General features: G+C 37.1%; 1 protein-coding gene across 3 annotated transcripts in view; it reads left to right on the top strand.

Moving 5' to 3' along the window:
* GRM1 (glutamate metabotropic receptor 1) overlaps positions 1-24,852 on the top strand; it is a 387,818-nt gene that overhangs the window by 320,439 nt on the left and 42,527 nt on the right. For all 3 annotated transcript variants that reach the window (XM_047769317.1, XM_047769318.1, XM_047769319.1), the window contains exons 6-7: positions 6,717-6,843; positions 19,109-20,039. In XM_047769317.1, the coding sequence (XP_047625273.1) occupies positions 6,717-6,843; positions 19,109-20,039 (1,058 nt within the window). The remainder of the gene's footprint in view (positions 1-6,716; positions 6,844-19,108; positions 20,040-24,852) is intronic.

The raw sequence follows: 24,852 nt of genomic DNA, 5'->3' as shown, positions 1-24,852 counted from the left end.
TATTCAAGTAATATCAGTAAGTATAAACAATATAAAAATAACAAGATATTTGTGATGTTGGGGAGATTAAAACACAGAGACAATAATTTAAGAATTTTTTTTAAGTATCTGAATGAAGGCTATCTATCATATATATGTGAAAAAATTAGAGGATAAAAGCTAAGTAGCTCAAGGTAATAAAATACCAACTATATTTTAATTATGTGAATTACAGATAAGATACTATTTCAGAGGGCTCACTGTTCCATAAATACTTTCTGGAGCATGAGATGTGTCAGAACTCGAAACTAGTGACATAGTGGACGATGGAGGAAAAATGATATTCCAAATGGAAAGAAATATTTTTCTTTCATTAAAATTTATTTCTTTACCATATTGTTCCATGTTTAAGCCTTGGCTTAAACCATACACAATCTCTCCTTAAAATCGATTCTCCAAACAGCAGCTATAATAATCCTTGTAGAAAGTAAGTCAGATGAAAAACAAATTAGATGATGTATCTGCCCTACATGAAAACCTCCCTCCAAAACAAACAGGGTTATGTGGACACTAATGAGGACATAAGCAGGGGATGGCGCAGAGGCTGCTTTTCCTTGTTAGGCAAACTTATATAAGAGATTATTAGCAATCAACGTTAGATGCAGAAACAAAAAACCAGGGACCAGGTGAATGCCTGGCCAAAGAGCTTATATTTCAAAGGTATTGAAAAAAGAAGGCATGGAAGTTCCTTGAGTGGCCTAATTACATTTAAAAAAAAAAATTCTTGGACTCACCACTCATTTATTGGCCACCTACCGTGCATTCTTGGTACATTTCTTGATGACTGTGATCTGAAAACAATGAAGGTATGGCGTGATTCCTTCCCTTGAGGAGCCCACAGGCCATCCAGATGATCCTGGAGGCTGTGTGCATGTTATTCTGAAGTGAGAAGAAATTAGAGAAAGGTTATGTGATTATAAGACAGGCACCAGAATTCAGTTCTGGAGTCTAGAGGGGTGGCTGAGAGATAGAAAAGACAAATCCCATATCTTAGACATTGCGTGGCAAAAGTGCATATATTTGGTGGTTGAATAAAGAAGGAGTAATTAAAAAAAACTCCATTAGAGCAGTTCCATTTTTCATTATTTAGTAAAAGTGTAAGGTTAGCACTTATTCATTCATTTATTCAGTCATTCAAAGCCTAATTTTAAATACTTTCCATGTATCTGTTACTCATAGGATCCACCTTTCACCAGCCATTCTGCATAAATAAATTTGTTCAACATTATTATATTTGGAATTTGTCTAATTTTCAGTATTCATTTTACAGTGAGAGAAAAAAATTAAAGCTGATTGAAGACATATACAGTATTTTATGATCATTCTTGCTGTACTTCTAATTAAAATAAGAAAGCAGTATTCATTTATTAATTCAATTTTTCTAATATTAGGTACATTTACAATATGGAATGTAAACTTTTCATGTTTATTCTGAAGATATGTGCGTGTTTTTTGCAAAAGACTCAATTTGATTTTCTTTTCTTTTTCTTTTCTTTTTTTTCTTTTTTTTTTTGTCTTTTCTAGGGCCGTACCACTGCATATGGAGGTCCCCAGGCTAGGGGTCTAATTGGAGCTGTAGCTGCCAAGCCTACATCACAGCCACAGCAACACGGGATCCGAGCCACGTCTTCAACCTACACCACAGCTCATGGCAACGCCAGATCCTTAACCCACTGAACAAGGCCAGGGATCGAACCCTCAACCTCATGGTTCTTAGTCGGGTTGGTTAACCACTGAGCCACGACGGGAACTCTGATTTTATTTTCTAATGTTATTTGAAAGTAAGAGAAGAAAGAGGAAAGCTTTTACATTTCCTGAAAATATATTGTCATTTGATGGATACATTCCATGTACTTCTAAAAGAGTGGTATAAATTTTGAACTGATCTGCAAAAAAGATAATTTTATTTCACAAAGGGTAGAGTTTGAATGATTTTAAGGTATGGCAATCTTTACAGTTTAATTTCTGACTTTGCATCTGAGGACATTTGATAATGTCTAATGTGTTCAAGAGGGACTTCTGTTTCTAGCCATGAGGAAGTAACGGAGCGCAGACTTTGCCTTCTGCTGTTAGCAACTGGGAAACTTGATTCACTATATGAAATAACTGTATTCAGACATTGGAAAACAGTGCATGGCCTTGATTTCAAGAAATTGAAAGGAAATAAGCAAGGTGAACCCTAAAATCACTCAGGCTTTCTGTCTGGAGGCAATTTCCTGATTGTTGTTTAGTGAGAAAGAACACAAACAGAACTAGACTATCTTGATAATTTAAGACAGAAATTAGAGTTTAGGCAGGTTGAGGCAGCCAGAGTTTTTAGTGCGGAGGAAGAAAGGGGATCTATGCAGAAAATGAGTTGCAGAAGTTGGCGTATGGATTCCCATGAGTATTTGCACAAGTAGGGTAGAATACGAAAACTCCAGGTAAAGAACAATTACTGGGAAGCCAGATTCCCAGAGGGCACACAGGGCCAAGAATCGCCCCAGTTTCTACAAGCTAGAGTAGAGATTCTTTGCTGAATACACAGAGAATTAAGTAGAGACCCTAGCAGAGTCACACCCTAATAATGAGGTTAAACTATTCTTAAAGCACAGACTATTTTAGACTCACCCTAAAAGATTAAAAACAACAGCTCAAACTGAACCACAGGTAACTTAGGTGCCTGTGAGAACAAAGGCCAATGCTTCTTAAAGAAAATAATCCAGGGAGTTCTCATTGTGGTTCAGTGGGTTAAGAACCTGACATAGTCTCCATGAGGATTTGGGTTCAATCCCTGGCCTAGCTCACTGGGTTAAGTATCCGTCATTACTGCAAGCTGTGGTTTAGGTTTCAGATGTGGGTCAGATCTGGTGTTGCTATGGCTGTGGCATAGGCCTGCAGCTACAGCTCTGATCTGATCCCTAGCCCAGGAACTTTCATATGGCATGGGTGCAACAATAAAGAGGAAAAAAAGGAAAAAAAAAAAATCCAGCACACTACACCTTAGTACAGAATGTCTAGCATCTTGTTAAAAATTTTCAGATATGTGACAAAGTGAAAAAATATGACACATTACCAGAAGTAAAACCAAGTAATAGAAACAGTTCCAGATTGGGAGTTCCCTGGTGACTTAGCAGATTAAGGATCCAGTCTTTTCATTGCTGTGACTCTGGTTACTGCTGTGGTTTATGTTCAATCCCTGGTTCAGGAATTCTCACATACCATGGGCATGGTAAAAAAAAAAAAAAATCCTGATATTATATTGATCATGAAATTAGCAGTCAAAATACCTTCTACGAATACATACAAAAGGATTTAAAATAAAACATCCATATCATAAGACACGTGGAAATATAAAAACATAACAAAATAGAATTGATACAGTGAAAAAAAAATACATTAGAAATAATATTTTAATTGATGGGATTAAAAGCCTCTTAGACATTATGTAAGTAAGGATCAGGAAACTTAAAGCATAGCAATAGAAAATATCCAAATAAGGCACAGAGAAGGAAAAACTAACTTAAAGAAATGAACAGACTCTCAGGGACTTGCGGAGTTCTACCAAGAGGTAGGTATATTGAAAGTGCACTTGGGTGAGTTCCTGTTGTGGCTCAGTGGTCAACGAACCTAATATCCATGAGGACACAGGTCCAATCCCTGGCCTTGTTAAGTGGGTTAAGGTTCTGGTGTTGCTGTGAGCTGTAGTGTAGGTCGCATATGTGGCTAAGATCCTGCATTGCTGTGGCTGTGGTGCCGCCCAGCAGCTGTAGCTCTGATTCGACCTCTAGACTAGGAACCTCCATATGCTGTGGGTGCAGCCCTAAAAAGACAAAAAAATAAAAATAAAAATATAGTGCAGTTGGAAACCAAAAGGATGGAGAGCGAGACAAACCAGGGGAAGAAAATTAAGACATAATGACTGAAAAAATTTCAAATGTAATGAAAATGTAAATCAAATCCATGGAGCTCAGCAAATTCCAAAGAAGATGAACACAAAGAAGACATTATAATTACATTGTTAAAAATCAATGATAAAAAGAAAAATCTTAATATCAGCCAAAGTGAAAAGGTCTGTTACCTACAGAGGAACAAGTGAGAATTATGGCAGACTTATCAGAAGCCATATGAAAGGCAGGAAAGGATATCTTTAAAGAGTTGGGGGAAGAAAACAACTTTAAAACTAGACATCTATTCCCAAGAACAACAGAATGGCATAAAGTGCCGGAAGGAAGAAAAAAACTGTGAAACTTCCATACCAGGTGAAAATATTTTGTCAAAAATTAGGTCAAAATGAAAACTTTTCAAACAAATAAAAGCTGAAAGAAGTCATAATTCTCACATCAGCACCACAGTAAATTTTAAAGAAAGTTCTTCAGGCAGAATAAACTGTATTAGATAGAAATTTGTGTCAAAACAAAGAAAGTAAAAGCACCAGAGATTCACTACTATATATAAAATAGATAAAGAACAAAGATCTACCGTATAGCACAGGGAGATTTACACAATAACTGGGAAAAGAATCTGAAAAGAAATGGATATTTGTATATGTGTAACTGATTCACTTTGCTATATACCTGAAACTAACACAACATTATGTTAACTATACTCCAATAAAATTTTATTTTTTAAAAAAGCACCAGAAATTATAAATGTATGGGAAAATATAAAGTATGATAATATTTTTACGTCTTTATTTATCTATTTTTTTATTTTTGTCTTTCTGTCTTTTTAGGGCCGCACCCACGCCTATGGAGATTCCCAAGCTAGGGGTCCAGTCGGAGCTGTAGCTGCCAGCCTACATCAGGGCCACAGCAACTTGGGATCCTAGCCACATCTGTGACCTACACCACAGCTCAAGGCAATGGCGGATCCATAACCTAATGAGTGAGGCCAGGAGTCTTCAGGGATGCCAGTCAGGTTCGTTAACCACTGAGCCACAATGGGAACTCCAATATTTTTATTTCAAAAATTTATTTTAAAGATAATTGTTTAAAGCAAAAAATATAATATATTATGTGAGGGAGTTATATGTATAGGGAAAATGTATTAAAACCCCAGGAATGGGAGGGAGAAAAAAAAAGAATATTGATGTAGGAGACTTACATTATACGTGAAATTATATAACATTATTTGAATGTAGACTGTGATAAGTTAATGGTGCATATTGCCAGTCCTTCAGCAATGGCTAAAACAAAACAAAGAGGTTTAACTGGTATGCCACCGGGATAAGATAGAATGCTAAAAGATTCTCAATTAATCCAAATAAAGGAAGAATAATAGGAAAAAGAAAACAAAGAACAGATGGAAAAGATAGAAAAAAATAAAGAGATGATTGATTCATATCCAACCACATAAATTATTGTAATAAATGTGAATGTACTAAACACTTCAATAAAGAGCAGAAATCATCAGACTAGAGATAAAGCAAGAGCTAATTATGTTTATAAGAAACGCACCTTAAATGCAGTGCGTTTTGATATATATTCTTATATTGTGTAAGTGAAAAGACCTTACCAAACAAACTGAAAAAGGGGGAAAATTTAAACTGCTCAGATAATAAGCAATTCTTTAGTAATTTTGGACTAGTAATTTTTTTTCCAACAATTTAAATGACCTTTTGAATTCACCAGAGCAAGTCGCAAGGCCCATACTAGGGTCATACTTTCCCTACCCATCATTCTATTTATGTATATAATGTTACTTAGGCTTTTTTTTTGGTCTTTTCTAGGGCTGCACCCCGTGGCATATGGAAGTTCCCAGGCTAGGGGTCTAATCGGAGCTGTAGCTGCCGGCCTATGCCACAGCCACAGCAATGCGGGATCAGAGCCGCGTCTGCAACCTACACCACAGCTCATGGCAGCGCTGGATCCTTAACCCACTGAGCAAGGCCAGGAATTGAACCCGCAACCTCATGGTTCCTAGTTGGATTCGTTAACCACTGTGCCATGACAGGAACTCCAACTTAGGCTTTCATAATTACAACAAAAAATCCCACAGTTCCTCAGTTTTTATAAATTAATAAAGTTTTATGACATCAAAATTTACATGGCTAAATATTACTTGCTCTTTCAGGGAAGAAAAATGTATATTTTTTCTAAGAATTATTAATACATATTAATATAAATAATGATAAAATGCAACAGTTTCATTCTATTTATTTATTTATTTATTTATTTATTTATTTATTTATTTGGTCTTTTTTTGCTATTTCTTGGGCTGCTCCCACGGCATATGGAGGCTCCCAGGCCAGGGGTCAAATCGGAGCTGTAGCCACCCGCCTACGCCAGAGCCACAGCAACGTGGGATCCGAGCCGCGTCTGCAACCTACACCACAGCTCAGGGCAACGCTGGACCCTTAACCCACTGAGCAAGGGCAGGGACCGAACCCGCAACCTCATGGTTCCTACTCGGATTCGTTAACCACTGCGCCATGACGGGAACTCCTCATTTTTTTTATAAAAGAATTTATTTTTGAAAAGCCTCCAAACTCACATGGAAGGAACAAAAACTCTCATCTGAACTCTAATATAACAAGGTATTTCCCAATCCATGTATTTAAGCTTCCTCGACATAGGATTTTTTGAAAAGTTCCTTTAAAAAAAAAAATCGTACTATGAAAGCAAGTTCTCATCTGAAAAACAAAGACTTTCTGGAGAAATGGTCTTTAAGACAAATGAAATATCCCCATGTTCTAGGTCATACGGAAAGGAGAAGTCAGTTGCTGCTGGATTTGCACCGCTTGCAAAGAGAATGAGTATGTGCAAGATGAATTCACCTGCAAAGCCTGTGACTTGGGATGGTGGCCCAATGCAGATTTAACAGGTAGGAGTGGCCTCACTTGTAAGCCTTGTCCCTGACTGTTGGCCTTTCCAATGTGCCCATTGTCTAAAATGTTAGTGGTTAACTTGTGTCTTTTTCAATGTTTGTTATCGTTCATCCCAAGTTATACACATAAACCTCTTATAAATTTTCCATCGTCTATATGTAAAGTTCATTTAAATATAAATAAAAGTGTATTCAAAGGGTATTTTAATACATCAGTTGGTCCTGTTTTTCTTTTCTAAAATTTTTATCTGAAGCTACTTGATAACTTGAATTTATATTTGCAAATATTTCTTGAACATGTATATGAGAGACACTGTTGCAGCCCCTAAAGGTACAAAGATAAGTGAAATATAGCCCCAGCTTTATTTTGCTTAAAATATATCAGGGAAGAAACAGGTAAAAATAGAAAAGAAAATAGTCATTAATATAATAGAGGTATTTATGAATTACTGTAAAGTATGTTAGGCAGACAGGAAAAGAAAGAAATTCCAGACAGAAAGTAGAACATGAGAAACATGAAAGCATGTGACATATTTGGTGAAAAAACCATGGAACAAGTAAGTTGTCTGGTAAACACAAGAGCCTAGTACAGATACGGTCAGAAATGAGATAGGATGAGTACACTGGCAGCAAATGGTAAAGAGTTTCTGTAGGATCTTCCTAAATGTTTTTTCCTAAATGGATTTTGGCTTTAAGCACAACAAAATCATTGAAGGACTTAAAAAGTAGTATCACAATATCTGTGTCTCAGAAGGATGACTCTGGTGGCAGCGTGGAGGAGAGTAGTGAGCCTGGACTCCAAACAGAGAGAATTTAGGAGGCTGTTGTGTTGGTCCAACTGAGTAGTTTCAAATGCTCTGAACTAGGGCAGCTGCAGCAGGAATGGAGAGGAATGAAGATGATTTACTAGTAAAATCAACAGGACTCATATGGTTGAATTGCATGAGTTTATAAGCTTCCCCAAAGCAATGTTCAGGTATATGAGTTTTGATTTCCACAGACCCTGGTATGAGCTCATGGATGAGCGGTCTTGCATTGGTACTTTTCACAAATTTTACAAGTGATAGAGCCATAGAACTTTATCTTTGAGTTCATAGGGACTTTGTCATCTGAGTAATGTAATCACTCATTTTAGAAAAAGAAAGCAAGGCCTAGAGAGGTGTTCTTGAGTGCCCAAGGTCAGGCACCTAGTTAGAAGCAGATCCTAGTTCATTGCCTCCTGATCTTATGCCTCCCTGGGTACCATTGAAAATCATTAGAGATGATAGCATTCATGATTGCTGTTTACTTTTTCACCTTTTAGCAAATGAGAATATGAAACTAAGAAATTGTGTGGCTTATTCAAAGGATATCAAGAATAATTGGTGGAGTAGAACCAGGTCACATAATTCGAATTACACTTTGGGAACGAAAGCCCTTGTAAAATGTTAATCCTATTAGAAAAAATTAAACTAAGATGAGTATTATTGGAAAGATTTTATTTTATTTTATTTTATTTTATTTTATTTTATTTTATTTTATGGTCTTTTTAGAGACACCCCCACAGCATATGGAGGTTCCCAGCCCAGGGGTTGAATCAGAGCTGTAGTCACTGGTCTACACCACAGCCACAGCAATGTCAGATCCGAGCTGCATCTGTGACCTACACCACAGCTCACAGCAACACCGGATCCTTAACCCACTGAGCAAGGCCAGGGATCAAACCTGTGTCCTTATGTATGCTAGTCAGATTCGTTTCCCCTGAGCCACGATGGGAACTTCGTGAAAGACTTTAGAAATTATCTAGTCCAAAGGCCATTTTTAAATGCAAAGAAATTACATCAGAATATTTTTGTAGGTACAAACTGCATCTCACCTCTTTTTTAATCTTTTTTTTTAATTTATTTTTTAATTCTCTAGCTAGAGGCTGGTTTTAAACTTCAGTGTGCCTGAAAATTACCCAGGAATTTAGTTACCCATCAGCAGAGATTCCCATTCACTATTTCTGAGATGGGACTTAGCAGATTCTGAGGCCCTTAGGCCCTGTGCCATCCTTCAAAAAACATTACTCTCTGGCTCATAGCCTGTGGCCTTGAACATAATTGCTACTTGATAAATATTTGTTCTATTGAAAGAATTAGAAAGAAGAAGGGTATCACCCAAGTTCATCAAAGTCAGTGTAGATAGTTAAAGAGAAGCCACCTCGAGAATCCAGGGGTTTTCGTCCCTGGGTCTAATGCTCTTTCACTATGCATTTATCTCATGGTTGCATGCAGTGGACTGACGTAAAAAAGCTCTTCCAACTTCTTTTTGGATATGAGCCTCCTCTTCCACTCATACTGTGTCTCTCTTCACATCTTCATCCTCCATCACACTGTGTGCTTCCTGCTAGTCCTTTTCGTCTTGAGAAAGCAGTCCCCTTAGGTGACCATTGTGCATGAGAACTGGGCTTGGCTTCAGAGTTAGTCCTCTCTGCTATTTGACTGAGACCACAGCTGACCAGGAAGAAGCTAAAAGACAAAACTAGTTCCTTTCTCAGGTTCATCTTAAATGTCCAAAATCCTGACTTTGAGGTATAAGAGTTATCCTCTTGTCTATATTTTTGAGGGTTCCCCAAACTCTTTCTACTGCTTCATCTTCACTTTAATTGGGGCTTATCTCATACATGAAAAATAGGTTCTATCCTATTTTAAAACATTAAAATATCAAACAACTTTTTAAAAAGAGTATGTCATAGAAATGGAACTCAAATTCATATATTTTATTCCCTAGAGATCTTCCATTGTGAATATATCATCTGCCCATTGCCAAATGACCATCACTGATTAAGGCTCTTTGACTTAGTAAAGTATTAAAAATATCCTCCCTGTTTATAAATAGATGAATATTAATGCAGTTGTCTCTGTAAAGAATCTAATCAGTTATCTTCCATCATATATTAAAAAAGTCACTAACATTTAGGTGAGTTGAGCCAAGCAATAGTTCAGATTGTGTTTATTCAACAACAGCAGGCAAGTGGCTACTTTCGGATCATGTATACAAATCATGTTGCAACTCTTATTTAGGGTCTTTCAGAATACGCATCTCTCATACTCACTTATACTTAGTTTTAACATTTATGATTTCTGCATTTCTTTCAGTCCTTCACATGAATGGAAAATGAGATCTAATTTGCCACTTACTTGGTGCCATGTCAGGCTCAGAGCAAGGGCATAGTACATGGTGGTGTGTTTTTGATTGTTGCCATGGTAGCAGTAGTTGTGAAAAGAGAAAACCAAAAATCAATAAAAATGCTCAGAGGAAGATATGCATTACTATAAGCTGGTATTTTGTTTTCCTGGGTGAATTTTTTTTTACTTAATTTTAGTTAAAATGATAAATCATTCTTCTTTGGAAAATAATGTTTTTCACTGAAGGTGAAGTTTGTTAAAATTATGCTTAAAATCATTTTACGAGAGAGCTACTTTTAATATATGCTCCAAAGACTCTGATATGAGTGAATAAAAACATGTTAAGTGAGTTCTTATTTTCATTAGAATATGGTGCTTTTTGGCTATGAAGAAAAATTTGTGTATTTCTTAGATGAAGTGCCTTCTGAAACTATTAATAAGTTTCTCATATTTTCTTCTTGGGAAAAGTGCACATTTTCATTCAGCATTTAAGTTTCACACTTTTTTTTTTGTCTTTTTGCCATTTCTTGGGCCGCTTCCGTGGCATATGGAGGTTCCCAGGCTAGGTGTCCAATCGAAGCTGTAGCTGCTGGCCTACACCAGAGCCACAGCAATGCGGGATCCAAGCTGCATCTGTGGCCTACACCACAGCTCACAGCAACGCCGGATTCTTAACCCACTGAGCAAGGCCAGGGATCGAACCCGCAATCTCATGGTTCTTAGTCGGATTCGTTAACCACTGAGCCATGACGGGAACTCCTCACACTTTATTTTTTATGAAGCATAAACCAGGATTTATCTCTTCTGCCATGATATACAACTTGAGAGTAGTTTATCAATTCATGGACCAGTTATGTGTAACCCAATTGCTATTTATTCCTTTGAAAAAGTCAAATGGTATGAAGAAGTTCCTCAGAAAGCCAGACTATACTAAATCTTATCATTAAAAAGCAGAAAATACTAAGTTATAGAAAGTAATTTTAATTATTTTTCTCCATCCAATGGTTGCTACCATCTCTCATATAATCTACTCATTTGTTTACTTTTATGTTATACACCACCACCTACTTTGCACCACATATTTTTTAAAGAAACTGGGACATATGGGTGAATGAAACAAGGTTTATATCCTGGAAGGGAAGCTTTATATGAAACTAGACATGTAAATAGGCAATTTCAGTATAACTCTTAAAATACGAATATGTGCCAAATTTCATATAAATGCAGAGAAAAAAAAGTAATCATGTTTCCCTGAGAAGAGAAAAGCCTTCAGAGAAGAAGGGACATTTGAGTTGCAAATTAAATAATAAATAGAATTTCACTTTTTAGATAATTTATGTTAATGTAATAATGTTAAAGCATTGCAGTACAGCTTTATGCAATCCTGAAGTATTATTTTAAATGTTATTAAATGCCCCAAGACACTTTGGATCATTGTGGGTATCTTTATTTCTTGACTCATATTAAATTTGCCTTTACATAATTGGAAAGAAGTCAGATATTAAATTTTAGCCTCCTCCAATGCATTTGACCTTATAAGTGAGCCAATACTTGTTTCAAAAAATTAGGAGTAACCCCTTGTCCTCAGATCAGTTATTACCACTTCTCTTGGATTTTGCTCAGTAATTTGCAGTCTACTTGAAGGAAACTGACTTGTCCGATGCTTCTGGATTGTTTAGGGTAATTCTAACCATGGACACTGTCAGGTCTTTAAGTTCAGAGCTTTAAATATAAATTGTACAGCTATCTTTAAAGTCTTCTCCTTTTGAATGCTAGAGATCAGTGAGGCTTAGGACACTCTTCACCACTGATTGAACTTAACCTCCACCCCTTCTAGTCTTGGGATACCCAAACACCCTGGAGGGTGGCAACTCTTCTCTTTAAACTTCAAAGCAGGACAAATAAGCACATTACATTACATACATGGATAATATGGAAATTTTGTCTAATTCTCTCAATATATCCGAGCTAGCACTTCTCAAATTCAGGATGTCTAAAAAGAATAAAATAAAAGAAGAAAGGAAGAGGAAAGAGGAAGAAAACTTTTAAGAAGCTTATTCAAAATACAAATGATCACTCCTAATCCCCAGGTGATTCTGTTTTAGGTGGTCCTGGATTGGCACTGAAAATCCTGGTTTCCACAAAGGGAAAAGGATCTAAGATTTTCATGAGACAGAAAGCAACCATAGTGGTATTATAGGTATATTGTTTTGTAGTGTTGTTATGACAAACGGCTATTATATCTAGAATACTAATATCCCCTTCTACATAACGTTGTTTTTCTTCATGTGTGTTTTAATAGATTGTATAAGATAGGCTTAATTTATAGCAAGACTTGGAGGACTCTCTGATTATATATGAAGATAGCTGAGTATCAGTCTTTGGCTTCCTGCTACACTAGGGGACTGGAATTTATGACATGCAGTTTAAAGTTTGAAATTCCACTAGTGACAACCAAAAAACCAGTTCATTTACTGATAGATTTCATCTGGCACATTTTATCAGGCTGATTTGGCTATATGACATGAGGGTCATAAAAGATTTTACTGAAAATTTCTACCTTGAGCTGTCTCAAAATCAATGTTCATTGTGCAGATTTTAGTAGCTCAGTCCACAGATGAAATATGCCCTTGTGGGAATATGGGTCCTAGAGAGCGTGCACTTGGCTATTTCTTGGTCCCTGGGTGCTAACCTGTACTCTTTCTCTTATTGTACTTGACTTTTTGCCTTTCAATGGAAATACTACATGAGTATGCTCTGTGAGTCTTCTGAATCCTTTCAAACATTTGAACTTGTGAAATATTTGCATACACAAAAGGTATCATTACTGAAAAAAGTTAGTGTAACATACCTAACAATAGCTTTATATAATTGAATTATTGAGTTAGAGCAATGATTATCTCTAGTAAAAGCTAGGTTTAGGCAAGTACTTATTATTAGTAAGAAGACTGTTAAAGGCTAGTTCAACTTTGTATAGCTTTTAACCAGTAAAGAAGTATAAACAAGCACGAGCATACAAAGAAGAGTATGATAGATACAAGAATCTTCTTAAGATGACCTTGTACAGAAGACCATTGTATGGTCATCAACTTCCTCTAAGGTTCTTCGGGTAATAGTCAACTTCCATGGGCCTTCAGCTTCTGGAGGTTCTCCTCAAAACCTCAGTTTAAAATCACTAAAGAATGTAATTTCCAGCAATATTAAGGTTTCCTTTTACTTGTCCAGAGATCTTGGAATGTATACAGCCTTGTATAATTTAGTTTCATAAATAAATACTCCAATGAAATGTCCCATTCCAACATGTTCCAATGAAATGTTCCCCCATGGGAATATGCCAACTAAGATCACAAAAATCTAATCATATTTTAACCATTGTAAGTACTGTGGCTTTTCAACAGGGGAATGCTGTAACCCATCCAGAAAATAAACTCTATTTAAACTAGTACTAGTGTACGTATAAGCCATAGAATGAGACAACTATATGCAATGCATTTGGAATTACTCAAAGGATTCTTTTGCAGTCGTATCAGTCAATACCCCCCCCCTTATGTTTTTTCCAGATTAATTTAATTACAAATGAAGCACGAACTGGCCATATTGCTAACCTGGAAATGTTTTCCCATTAACTTTTAATTTTGTGGCCAATGCTTTTTAACTGGGGTAAATTCTCTCATTTTTTCCCATCCAAATTTTATCTAATGTCTAGTGGTTATTTTATCAGGTGCTACCAGATAGTCATTCTGTTTTTGCCAGATATTATCCTCACACATCTTCCAAGGCAATTATTCTGGCATTTCTTTTAAGAATTTCTTTTCTAGATTTTATGTACCTGTAACTGAACTCTTGAACTTTTCCATGAATTCGTTGTTATTAATAAATTACTTACTGTTGTTTTATATGGGACTCTTGTGAAGACTTTTAGAGCAGTCTGTTTAGCATGATCATCTCTAAAATATTTCTATTACATTTTACAGTGCTAGTACAGTATTAGCTTTTATAGTACTTTTTTAATTACTGCAAGTCTCAACATTTATGGCAGCAATTATTTTATATAATATCAATACATCAAGAAATTAATATTATTGTTTATTTTTAAAGAGTGCCTTGGGAGTTCCTGTCGTGGCTCAGTGGTTAACGAATCGAACTAGGAACCAAGAGATTGTGGGTTCAATCCCTGGCCTCGCTCTGTGGGTTAAGGATCTGGTGTGGCCTGAGCCGTGGTGTAGGTCGAAGATGCGGCTCAGATCCTGCATTGCTCTGGCTGTGGCTGTGGCCGGCGGCTATAGCTCCGATTGGATCCCTAGCCTGGCAACCTCCATATGCCATGGGAGTGGCCCAAGAAATGGCAAAATGGCAAAAAGGCAAAAAGACAAAAAAAAAAGAGTGACTGACGATTTATTTTTTTAAATGTATCTGTATCATTTTAAATAAGTAAATTATTCTGAAAGCATACCAGCTATTAATTCATGTATCTGCCTCTTTTCCCTTAACAATTTGATATGCTATAAAGACCGCAATTTAGTTATTAAGATTGTTTATATTGTGATAAAGTATCACATCTTATAATGCTAGCTGAACTACTTATTGTATTTTTTTTTGTCTTTTTGCTATTTCTTTGGGCAGCTCCCGTGGCATATGGAGGTTCCCAGGCTAGGGGTCTAATCGGAGCTGTAGCTGCCGGCCTACGCCAGAGCCACAGCAACGCAGGACCCGAGCCATGTCTGCAACCTACACCACAGCTCACGGCAACGCCGGATCCTCAACCCACTGAGCAAGGGCAGGGACCGAACCCGCAACCTCATGGTTCCTAGTTGGATTCGTTAACCACTGCGCCACGACGGGAACTCCTACTTATTGTATATTAAACTAAATAGTCTTCCTCTTTTATTTTTAGTGTAATACCCATAGTGAAACAATATTAAGTCAAGATTTAGTACTGGGGTGTTCAAAATTCTGTTCTAGGTAGGGACACTTATTGAATAACACAAGCACGATCCCGAGATTCTCCTCCACTGATTACAGAGCTGCTTCATTATGAGTATTACATCAGTGAATAGTAGTATGGGAAAGAGAAGTAGCAACAATCCATGGTTCACTAATTAGAAGATGTTGGATAGTTTCTGTTAATAATAGGGGTTTATTACACATGGTAACCTTAGATTTAAAGACCTTGTATAAAACCTAAAGATATTTTGACTAATTTAGTTTGTGCCTGCTATTATCCTTAGGTAAGGAGACTAAGCACTGGCTATGAAATTAAGATGTTGGCTTTAATGGGTAAATTAGTTATCTATTACTCTGTAACAAATTACCCCCAAACTTAGTAGTTTGGATTTATTATCTCACAGTTTCTGGATTATAAATATGGGCACAGTTTAGCTGGGTCCTCTGTTTCATGATCTTTCACAAACCTAAAATCAGGTGTCAGCTAGGGATGGGGGTCTAGACTTGATTGTGGAAGGGTGCACTTCCAAACTTACTTAGCTCGTTATTGGCAGAATATATTCCTCAAAAATTGTTAAATTGAGACCCTCTGCTTTTTTTTTTTTTCCTCATTGTTGGGTCTGGACTGCTCTCACCCCCTTTCCATGGTCCACATAGAAGGTTGCTTCATCAGAGCCAGACAGAAAGCCTGCTAACTAGGTGAAAGCTATTATTAGGTCACTGAATCATGGGAGGGACATCCCATCAACTGCCATATTCTATAGAAAAGAAGCAAGTCATAGGCCCAGTTCATACTCAAGGAGAGGGGACCACATAAGGACATGCATCCCAGGATGTGGGGATCATGGAGGACTATCTTAGACACTGCTTCCCACAATGAACAATGGATCTTTGATATTGCTATTCTGTTTATACATCTACATCATGTTGTTGCATATTCATATTTATACAAAAAAGAAAGGTTTTTGATGATCTAGGTATCTATGATGATCTGCATGCTTATGGCTCTGTTTCAATGCATCCTTCTATTTCTGTGGAGAATTTTATCCATAGGAATTCTGGGATAAAAGCTATGATTTGGATAGTGTCTTAAATTATACATAGAATAGATATTTTCATGACTAAATCAGCTCTATTTGTTCATGCATAAGAATTATAGACCACCTTGTCTGGCAGTAAATCCCACGTGTTAAATGTGTGGGGTGTGTCACTGATAATGTATCCTTACAATAGCAGTCTCAAAGTTCCAGCTGTAGGTTGGGGCATGGGAAGGCTGAAGATTTTCACTATTTGAGTGGTTTATTCAACCAGGGTATTTGATGTTCTACTAATAGTGAGATTATTAGCAGACTTAAAGGCATCTATATCAATAAGAAAGAGATAATGTTTCCCTTGGGAGTTCAGAGGACAGACAGGGATTCTTGGAAGCTAGTGTCTCCCATGGAGTTAAGTCATTAAACAGATTTTAGGTCATTATCCTGAATTTTAGCTAATGTGGGATGATGATTCTTTAAATGACATTTTTATTTGCAGTATCTATAGGTTCCTATTTATAGGCTCCCAAATCATAGAGAATATAGGCCTTTTTAGATGTCTTACCTCAAGATTCATAACTATATTGATTTCTAGCTTATTTAATTTTTAAGTCTATCTGGAAATGTCTAGTCACATATTGGATATTTTCTAAGTTGATAATTTTTCATTCTAACATTTTTTTTTCTGTTTGATTGCCCTAATTCTAATTTGAACCCATTTACAGAGAGGATATAGTCCTTTTTATGTCAGCTATTGAGTCTATCCCATGATTGTTTGAAGGTTTTCTAAAATCTATCTTTAATCTTTATTTTAAATTTGTATTGAAAAGAAAGCTTCTGAAATTGCCTTATGTAATGCATTTTCTATTTTTATTTTTAAATGTTATACCACGGGGTTATTTAAATCATCCGTTTTCAAATATGCTGCTTTTTAAATATCTTCCTCCACAAGGCTAAAAATTAATTGAATTAATTGCTCTATACCTGTAGTGCAGGACAATTAGTATCTAATAAAAATCCTGAATTCTGCAGAAAATATTGTGCCTGTATCCCTAAAGTTTAGGAAAAATTATTAATTATAGCTCTTAATTTAGCTCTAGACCAGGGTTTTAATTCAACTTCAACAGATCTGACTTGTGTTCTAGAAATTTAAAATGCAGTATTCTTTTCTAATAAAAACAGCAAAGTCAGAATCACTCATTTACAAAACCAGGTTGCAAAGAAAAAGAAAAATACGAGGAGGGTAGCTTTCAGAAGGCTACAAAGGCCTTGAAAAAGACTCCACTGGAATTTGAATTTAATTAATTAATTATTTATTTGTTTAGTCTTTTGTCTATTTAGGGCCGCACCCATAGTATATAGAGGTTCCCAGGCTAGGGGTCGAATCAGAGCTGTAGCTGCTGGCCTACTCCAGAGTCACAGCAACGTCAGATCTGAGCCATGTCTGCAACCTACACCACAGCTCATGGCAATGCCAGATCCTTATCCACTGACAGAGGCCAGGGATTGAACCCAAAACCTCATGGTTCCTAGTCAGATTCATTTCCGCTGCACCATAACAGGAGCTCCTGGAATTTGAACTTTATTGAGCATTCTCGGTATGTCAATTTAAGGAGGTGAATATTGACCATTCAGTATTTTATCTCTTAATTTGTCTATAGCTGTTTGTCAGTATTTCAGTTTGTTAATTGTGTTATATCAAAAGTCCCTCATAATAGTCATTGTTATTCTAGAGAGCTATCTATCTAATCATCTTTCTAAACTTTATCAAGAAAAAGGGAAGATTTAGAATTAAAATGTGACTTTTTATAGGAAGCAGTTTTTCCAGGAAGAGGTTGAGACTTTGACGTAGACAGACCCCTGACACAGAAGAGAGAGGAGCCACCGTGATGAGTCAGGAGCATGTCTTGCGAGTGGTTGGCACTGATTCCATTCCTGAATGGGTGCTGATCAGAAGCAAGGGCTGACACCGACCGTATAACACTCAAAAACAGTGTTCACTGAGCGGGGCGCTTGTTAAATGACTGAACAGGTTTAAAACAGGTTCTGGTAGTTCCTTGCTCTCATGGCTAGAGAACAATGAGTCTTTTCCTAAATTTATGGAAATACGTATTTTTATTCTCACAATTTGGGAAATACTGGCCCAGACCAAACACAAAATCCTGTTTCTCTCTCTATGAAATAAAAAAGAGACTTTACTCTGGAAGGGAAAGGTAAGCCAAACATTTAGGAACACGGTGCTGTCTCTCCTTTCAAGAGATGGGTGAGGGGAGATTTCAGTCTTCCTTAGTATGTCTATTGGAGGCTGATAATGCACCATGTAGAGATCATACAAAACTAAAGGGGTGAGTCTTAAAGTGAGTAATACAGTATGTGGTAAAGGGGGGAATGAAGATTCTCCTAAAGAATTCAAATGTAATTTATGTTCAAAACACTGCGGGAAGGCCAAAAACAAAATGAAACTTGTCTATGCACTGGACTTGCCTCCTGACAATAGCTGCATAAAAATTTTTAAAAAAATGGTTTATTTCTTACTAACTTATTCTGTTACATTGTGACCATGTAACCATCAATGGAAACATAATTTAGTTTCCTTCTTTTTCTTTCGTTTTCTAAAAGTGTGGAACTGAGTTCCATCCAGGGAGCAGCATCTGTTTATAATACTGGAAGAAAAGATTTTATAGGCTTAAGTATATCACACCAGGATTGTAATGAGATTAGGTTTGGGAACATGAATGTCCAGAGAAAACAGTGCTGTATCTCGATTTGTATAACAGAGAGGCAATTTTTTCTTTCTTCTTTTCTGCACCTGAGGCACGTGGAAGTTTCCAGGCCAGGGATCGAATCTGAGCTGCAGCTGTGACCTATACCTCAGCTGCAGCAACCCCGGATCCTTAACCCATTGTGCCAGGCTGGGGATCCAACCCTCCCCTCTCCACCAACCCAAGCTTCTACAATTAGATTCTTAACGCACTATGCCACATCGGGAACTCCAAGAGGCACTTTTTTAAAGAATTAAAATAGCATAAATTATCGAAGATGCAAATATAGCTATGTCTCTGATAACTAGTAAGCACCGTTACTATTGATCAGTAAAATCCTGGATACATTTTAAAACTATTTTTCTCATCACAGGTTGTGAACCCATTCCTGTCCGCTATCTTGAGTGGAGCAACATAGAATCCATCATAGCCATTGCCTTTTCCTGCTTGGGCATCCTGGTAACCTTGTTTGTCACCCTCATCTTCGTGCTGTACCGGGATACACCAGTGGTCAAATCCTCCAGTCGGGAGCTCTGCTACATCATCCTAGCTGGCATCTTCCTTGGTTACGTGTGCCCTTTCACCCTCATTGCCAAACCTACTACCACATCCTGCTACCTCCAGCGTCTCCTGGTTGGCCTCTCCTCTGCCATGTGCTACTCTGCTCTAGTGACCAAAACCAATCGCATTGCACGCATCCTGGCTGGCAGCAAGAAGAAAATCTGCACCCGGAAGCCCAGGTTTATGAGTGCCTGGGCCCAGGTGATCATTGCCTCAATTCTCATTAGTGTGCAGCTAACCTTGGTGGTGACCTTGATCATCATGGAGCCCCCCATGCCCATTCTTTCCTACCCAAGTATCAAAGAAGTCTACCTTATCTGTAATACCAGCAACCTGGGTGTGGTGGCCCCTTTGGGCTACAATGGACTCCTCATCATGAGCTGTACCTACTATGCCTTCAAGACCCGCAATGTGCCCGCCAACTTCAATGAGGCCAAATATATTGCCTTCACCATGTATACCACCTGCATCATCTGGCTGGCTTTTGTGCCCATTTACTTTGGGAGCAACTACAAGATCATTACCACCTGCTTTGCAGTGAGCCTCAGTGTAACGGTGGCCCTGGGGTGCATGTTCACTCCCAAGATGTACATCATTATTGCCAAGCCGGAGAGGAATGTCCGCAGTGCCTTCACCACCTCGGATGTTGTCCGCATGCATGTTGGCGATGGCAAACTGCCCTGCCGCTCCAACACTTTCCTCAACATTTTCCGAAGAAAGAAACCAGGGGCAGGGAATGCCAAGTGAGTTATGTGACCCGGGTTTGCCTCCTCTTTTTCTCTTTCTGTCTCTGTCTATATCTCTGTCTCTCTTTCTTGCATTATCTCTTTTCTCTTTTCTTCTATTTGACCAAATCGTATTCTTCCATGTGCGCAATGTTTTACATTTCCTTTCTTATTCTTTTTTTTTTTTTTCCAAATCTCACATTCTGTTGCAGTAGGAATGTTGTACTAAAGGTCTTTGTTGTTTTCATTTCTTTGGAAGAGCAAGGAGCTTGAAACCACAACCAGTTGAGCATCTCTTTAGTCTTACCTAGAATCTGCAGCTTCTGCTCTGCTCCTAATGTTTTCCCTCCCTATGGGTCTCACTTCTGTGAACTATCAACACATCACTGGTCAGACATGCAATCTCTAGTTTTAATTTTTAGTTTAGATCATGGTTGAGATTGTATATGATTTATTTGTCACTCTGGTTACATTATAGTGTCATCTTGTCACTATTACTCACCTTGGATGGAGAGAAAGGAAATTAAGGACCTGGGGAAATTTGATTATTCCTAAATTTGACTACAGCTGAGCACCAACTCTGTCCTAAAACAAGTTCCCACACGCAACTGTCCTACCATGGCCCTCTTATTTATTGAACTTTAATGTGTATTGTAATCCTCCACAACACTATACATGCATTGACCTATCTCTAGTACAGGGCTATGATCAGAATGGTTTCCTAGCCATAAACCCCCAAATGAAATAAGAAACCAGATAAAGGTGAAGAGCCCCAAAAGTGAGAGTCAATGTGAACATCAAAGCCCAGATTATTTCTATTTTGGTAATTCTTCTGAGTAGTTTATGTAAAAAAAACACATTCCTATCTTCTTCCTAACTCTGTTTTGCCAGGAAGCATATGCTAAAATTTGCATGTGTCATCTATTTCTGAGACCCATGAAAACAGATTTCATGTCACATTTACAACTTTTAAAATAACATGGATGCTTAAAGTTCCAAAGGTAATTGAATTATACAGAAATTAAACAATTTTACCCAGTGGCAGTATTAATTTTACTTTTTGAAGCAGTTCTTTAAAAGTGAAGAATTTGGGGAGTTCCTGTTGTGGCTCAGCAAAAAACAAATCTGACTAGGATTCGGGATCATTCCCTGGCCTTGCTTAGTGGACTAAGGATCCAGCATGGCCATGAGCTGTGGTGTAGGTCACACGCTTGGCTCAGATCTGGCATTGCTGTGGCTATAGCATAGGCCGGCAGCTGTAGCTCCGATTAGACCCCTAGCCTGGAACCCTCCATATGCCATGAGTGCAGCTCTAAAAAGACAAAAAAAAAAAAAAAAAGAGAGAGAGACCAAAAAAAGTGAAGAATTTTAATAGTAATAATAATAACATATAATTTTTATAGCTATTCTGTGCACCTAAACAAGTCAGGAAGGTAGGGTTAATGGGTATTATTTCCCCTCATTTTGTATGTGAGGACACCAAGCCACTGTGAAATTGTGTGCCTCTTAAGCTGCTCCACTTAACTATCCATTCTCTGTGTAGGTCCTAACTGGCATGACATTTCTCATCTTAACATATGTCAAAAAAAAAAATCTACATGCTTTAAACTTCTGGATTTTGTATCTTTATTTGCCAAGCAGCAGCATGGGCATCTTGTACAGAAATCATATAATTGGTTTGAGGATCAGATGAGGGAATCTATGGGAAAATATATCTTTGATATCTGTCAGGTTTTATTATTATTTCAGATAAAAACATCCTTAAATTTTTTCAGTGTTACAAACAAAGCCAATAGTTTACACCTACTTCTTGCCGTATCAATTTCAAGTTCTTCATGAGATGCTGATTATAAAAGTTGCTCAGTTGTTTTTTTCCTTGCCCTGTCTTTTCATTCTGGCCAACATCCCCTGGGTTCCAGTGGGCATGAAAGCAAAACAGCAGTGCCATAAAATGAGAAAAAAAATAAACCATAGCCACAGAGCCCAGATGCACAATGGCATCATGACAATTATCATTAAGAGGGGAGGGATGAGAGGAAACAAAATGAAAAGAAGGGAGAAAACACTCTTTAAACTGGAATGTTTGTAGCGACTAAGATATTTCCTTTATTGCATCCCATATGGCTTTACAAGGGTTCCATTCCACCATGCACCATTACCCAGCTCCGTGTTTTCTAACTGCCTTGGTCATGGTTTTTCAGAAACTTTCATATGATTTTAGGTCATGAGTCATTTCTAAAAGCTGTTCTTCTAACCATTTAATGGAAAGAGAGAATCTATGTAATGAAGATATCTTGTGTTGGTACTCAGGAGTATGTATTTTTGAAAGCTCTCTCAGTGATTCTGTGTAGAGACAGATATGGGCACCTGTCCAAGAGAGCAGTGACTAATCATTAGTCTGCATTGCTTGGCTGCTGGGGTAAAATGAAGTGAGCTTATCATTTCTATAGTAGTCACGCATTTTGTATATTTCTGATTACTTTCTCACACCTGGAACTGCTTTCCTTAGAAGCTGAGAATACTGCGAATTTAGGAATTCATTTCGTTTGAAATCATGCTTTTGAGAGAAAAAATCAGCTTGATCTAAATTGGATTGGTTGTCTAGGAAGCACTGCTTTCACCAGTTAATGCATTGCTCAACTATTAGCTGTAATTGATCAAGCACTATCAGATTATTATGGTAAGAAATATACTTCTAATTAGTAATTCTAATATGCAATTTTCTCAGTACAATTGATAGCTCCTCCAAAGTGTACCACATACCTGAGCTGACCCACAAGTGTTTTCTATAAAGCCTGAACTTCTATGGAAAATAACCATTTATTTACTGATCTTTCTCACTTACTCTGCTTTTACTTCTCTTGCAACTCTCTGCAAGACTGTACTTTTAAAATATAACAATAATCTCAGTGCTTCTGTTTTTTACCTTTTTATTGCTGTTTTGTGATTTCTGGTTTGGCTTAAAGTTACAAAAACCACAAACAATCTAATATTTTCTACAGCCACAAAAATATGGCAGAGTTTTGCCAACTGAAGTAAGGGGCTGAAAACTCTGGTGAACACATCACCCAATGAGTTTATTACCATTCTGGATGTGTAATCCCTACGTTTATGGTGCACTGTGGGTGTTCGGCAGCCTGCATATGTAGCTATAAACACAGAACAGATGCTGTAATGAAGAGCTTCCAACTCATCTATCTGTTTGAATATTATGCTGAGGAGTTGCAAGTCCAAGTACATCCTCATAACAGGCTGTTTCTGAGATACATGGGAGGGATGATGTTATGTGTCTGCTTTTGCAAAGTTTGCTTCAATTTGTTATTTAATTCACAGCCAGATATCTGACACAACCAAAGGCTTGGGAACTTGCATTTATATTTTCTGAAATGTAATTTAGGAGGAATTTAATCAATAAATTGAGTGTTTGGATGACTTGAGTTACTTTAGTTAGATGTCCTATTGGGCATAATCCTGTCCTGGAAGAGCAACTCAATCACATAATTACTTTCGACATCTCTAGTATCTTTAGCTGTTAGTTTAACGTATTTGAACGGGAAAATATTCAGGCCTAACTTAACATAAAGATGTTGGTAAAATTTCTTGGCAATAGAAGAAACATAGAAATCCATAGACGTTCATAATTAAGGAAATTATTTAGATCCACGTCACTTACCACTTCCTTTTAAAACAAAATGAGTTAACTTTATACAACTAAAAAAATTAAAACAATGTAAATGACACGCTTTCTCTAAAAAAAAAATAGTTATGTCAATGGCTAAATATCAAAGTGACATTTTTAGTTATTTTTGGGGGTAAATAACCTTAATGAGTGCCCAAACAATTAGAGGGCACTTGGAGCTGAAATGTGACAATACACTCCTCTGACTTATGGGGTGCATAACTGCATGCAAAACCGAAAACAATTATAATCACCAAAAGGGCATTATATTGATGCAAGAAGTAACTTTAAAACATAGGTTTCTAAGGAAATAGAATATTAGTATGTTTCTGTGATTGTTTTTTAAGCATTTGAATATATGTTTTTAATGTGTGCAAAAGTAGATTGAAATGCTAAATGGAATGATGCTCTGAGGGTATTTTCCTCTGGGTCTGCTAGAAATTTTTTTTTGTCCACAAGAAAAGGCACATAAGCCTGCAACGTTAGTGCTCATGCCCTGGGTAAGCATCTTGTCTTTCCTCCTTTGATTATGAAAGGAAATACGACAGCGAGCCAACAGACATCATAATCAAAGAGGGATAACACGTTCTCTTTCATAGAAAGACCTCATTCACTATTCTAGCTCGTAAATGAGAAAATCTGTCATTTTCAAATCGTTTTTCCCTTAATCATACAATAAGTGGCTTTAAAAGTTACTGTAATTCTTCATTCGATTTTACAGTAAATATCAAAAAATTTTATTGCAGCACTTGCCATAGAATTTCACTACTTGAGAGTAACATTTATGGTGGATCTACTGCTTATTCATTCATGTATTTCATCAGTGATTGTTTCAAGAATAATATATGCTTCATAAAAGCACTTAGGTACTTGATGTGGTGATAGATAATATTTAGGATAAAAAACGTTAGACGCAGGCACAGATTGCACCAGTCTTGCAATACAGTAAGGGAGACTAAAACATATAATTAAATCAGAGTTCTCTCATAGCACAGTGGGTTAAGGCTCTGACATTGTCACTGCAGCAGCGTGGACTGCTGTTGTGGTGTGGTTTCAATCCCTGGCTTGGGAACTTCCTTATGCCATCGGCCCAGACAAAAAATAATAATAATATATATACATTTAAAACTAAATATATAGTTAAAACTAAAT

Source organism: Phacochoerus africanus, chromosome 2 (genome assembly GCF_016906955.1).
Source record: "Phacochoerus africanus isolate WHEZ1 chromosome 2, ROS_Pafr_v1, whole genome shotgun sequence".
Taxonomy (NCBI): Eukaryota; Metazoa; Chordata; class Mammalia; order Artiodactyla; family Suidae; genus Phacochoerus; species Phacochoerus africanus.
Note: the sequence above shows the minus strand (reverse complement) of the source record. Positions and strands in the feature narration are given on the sequence as shown.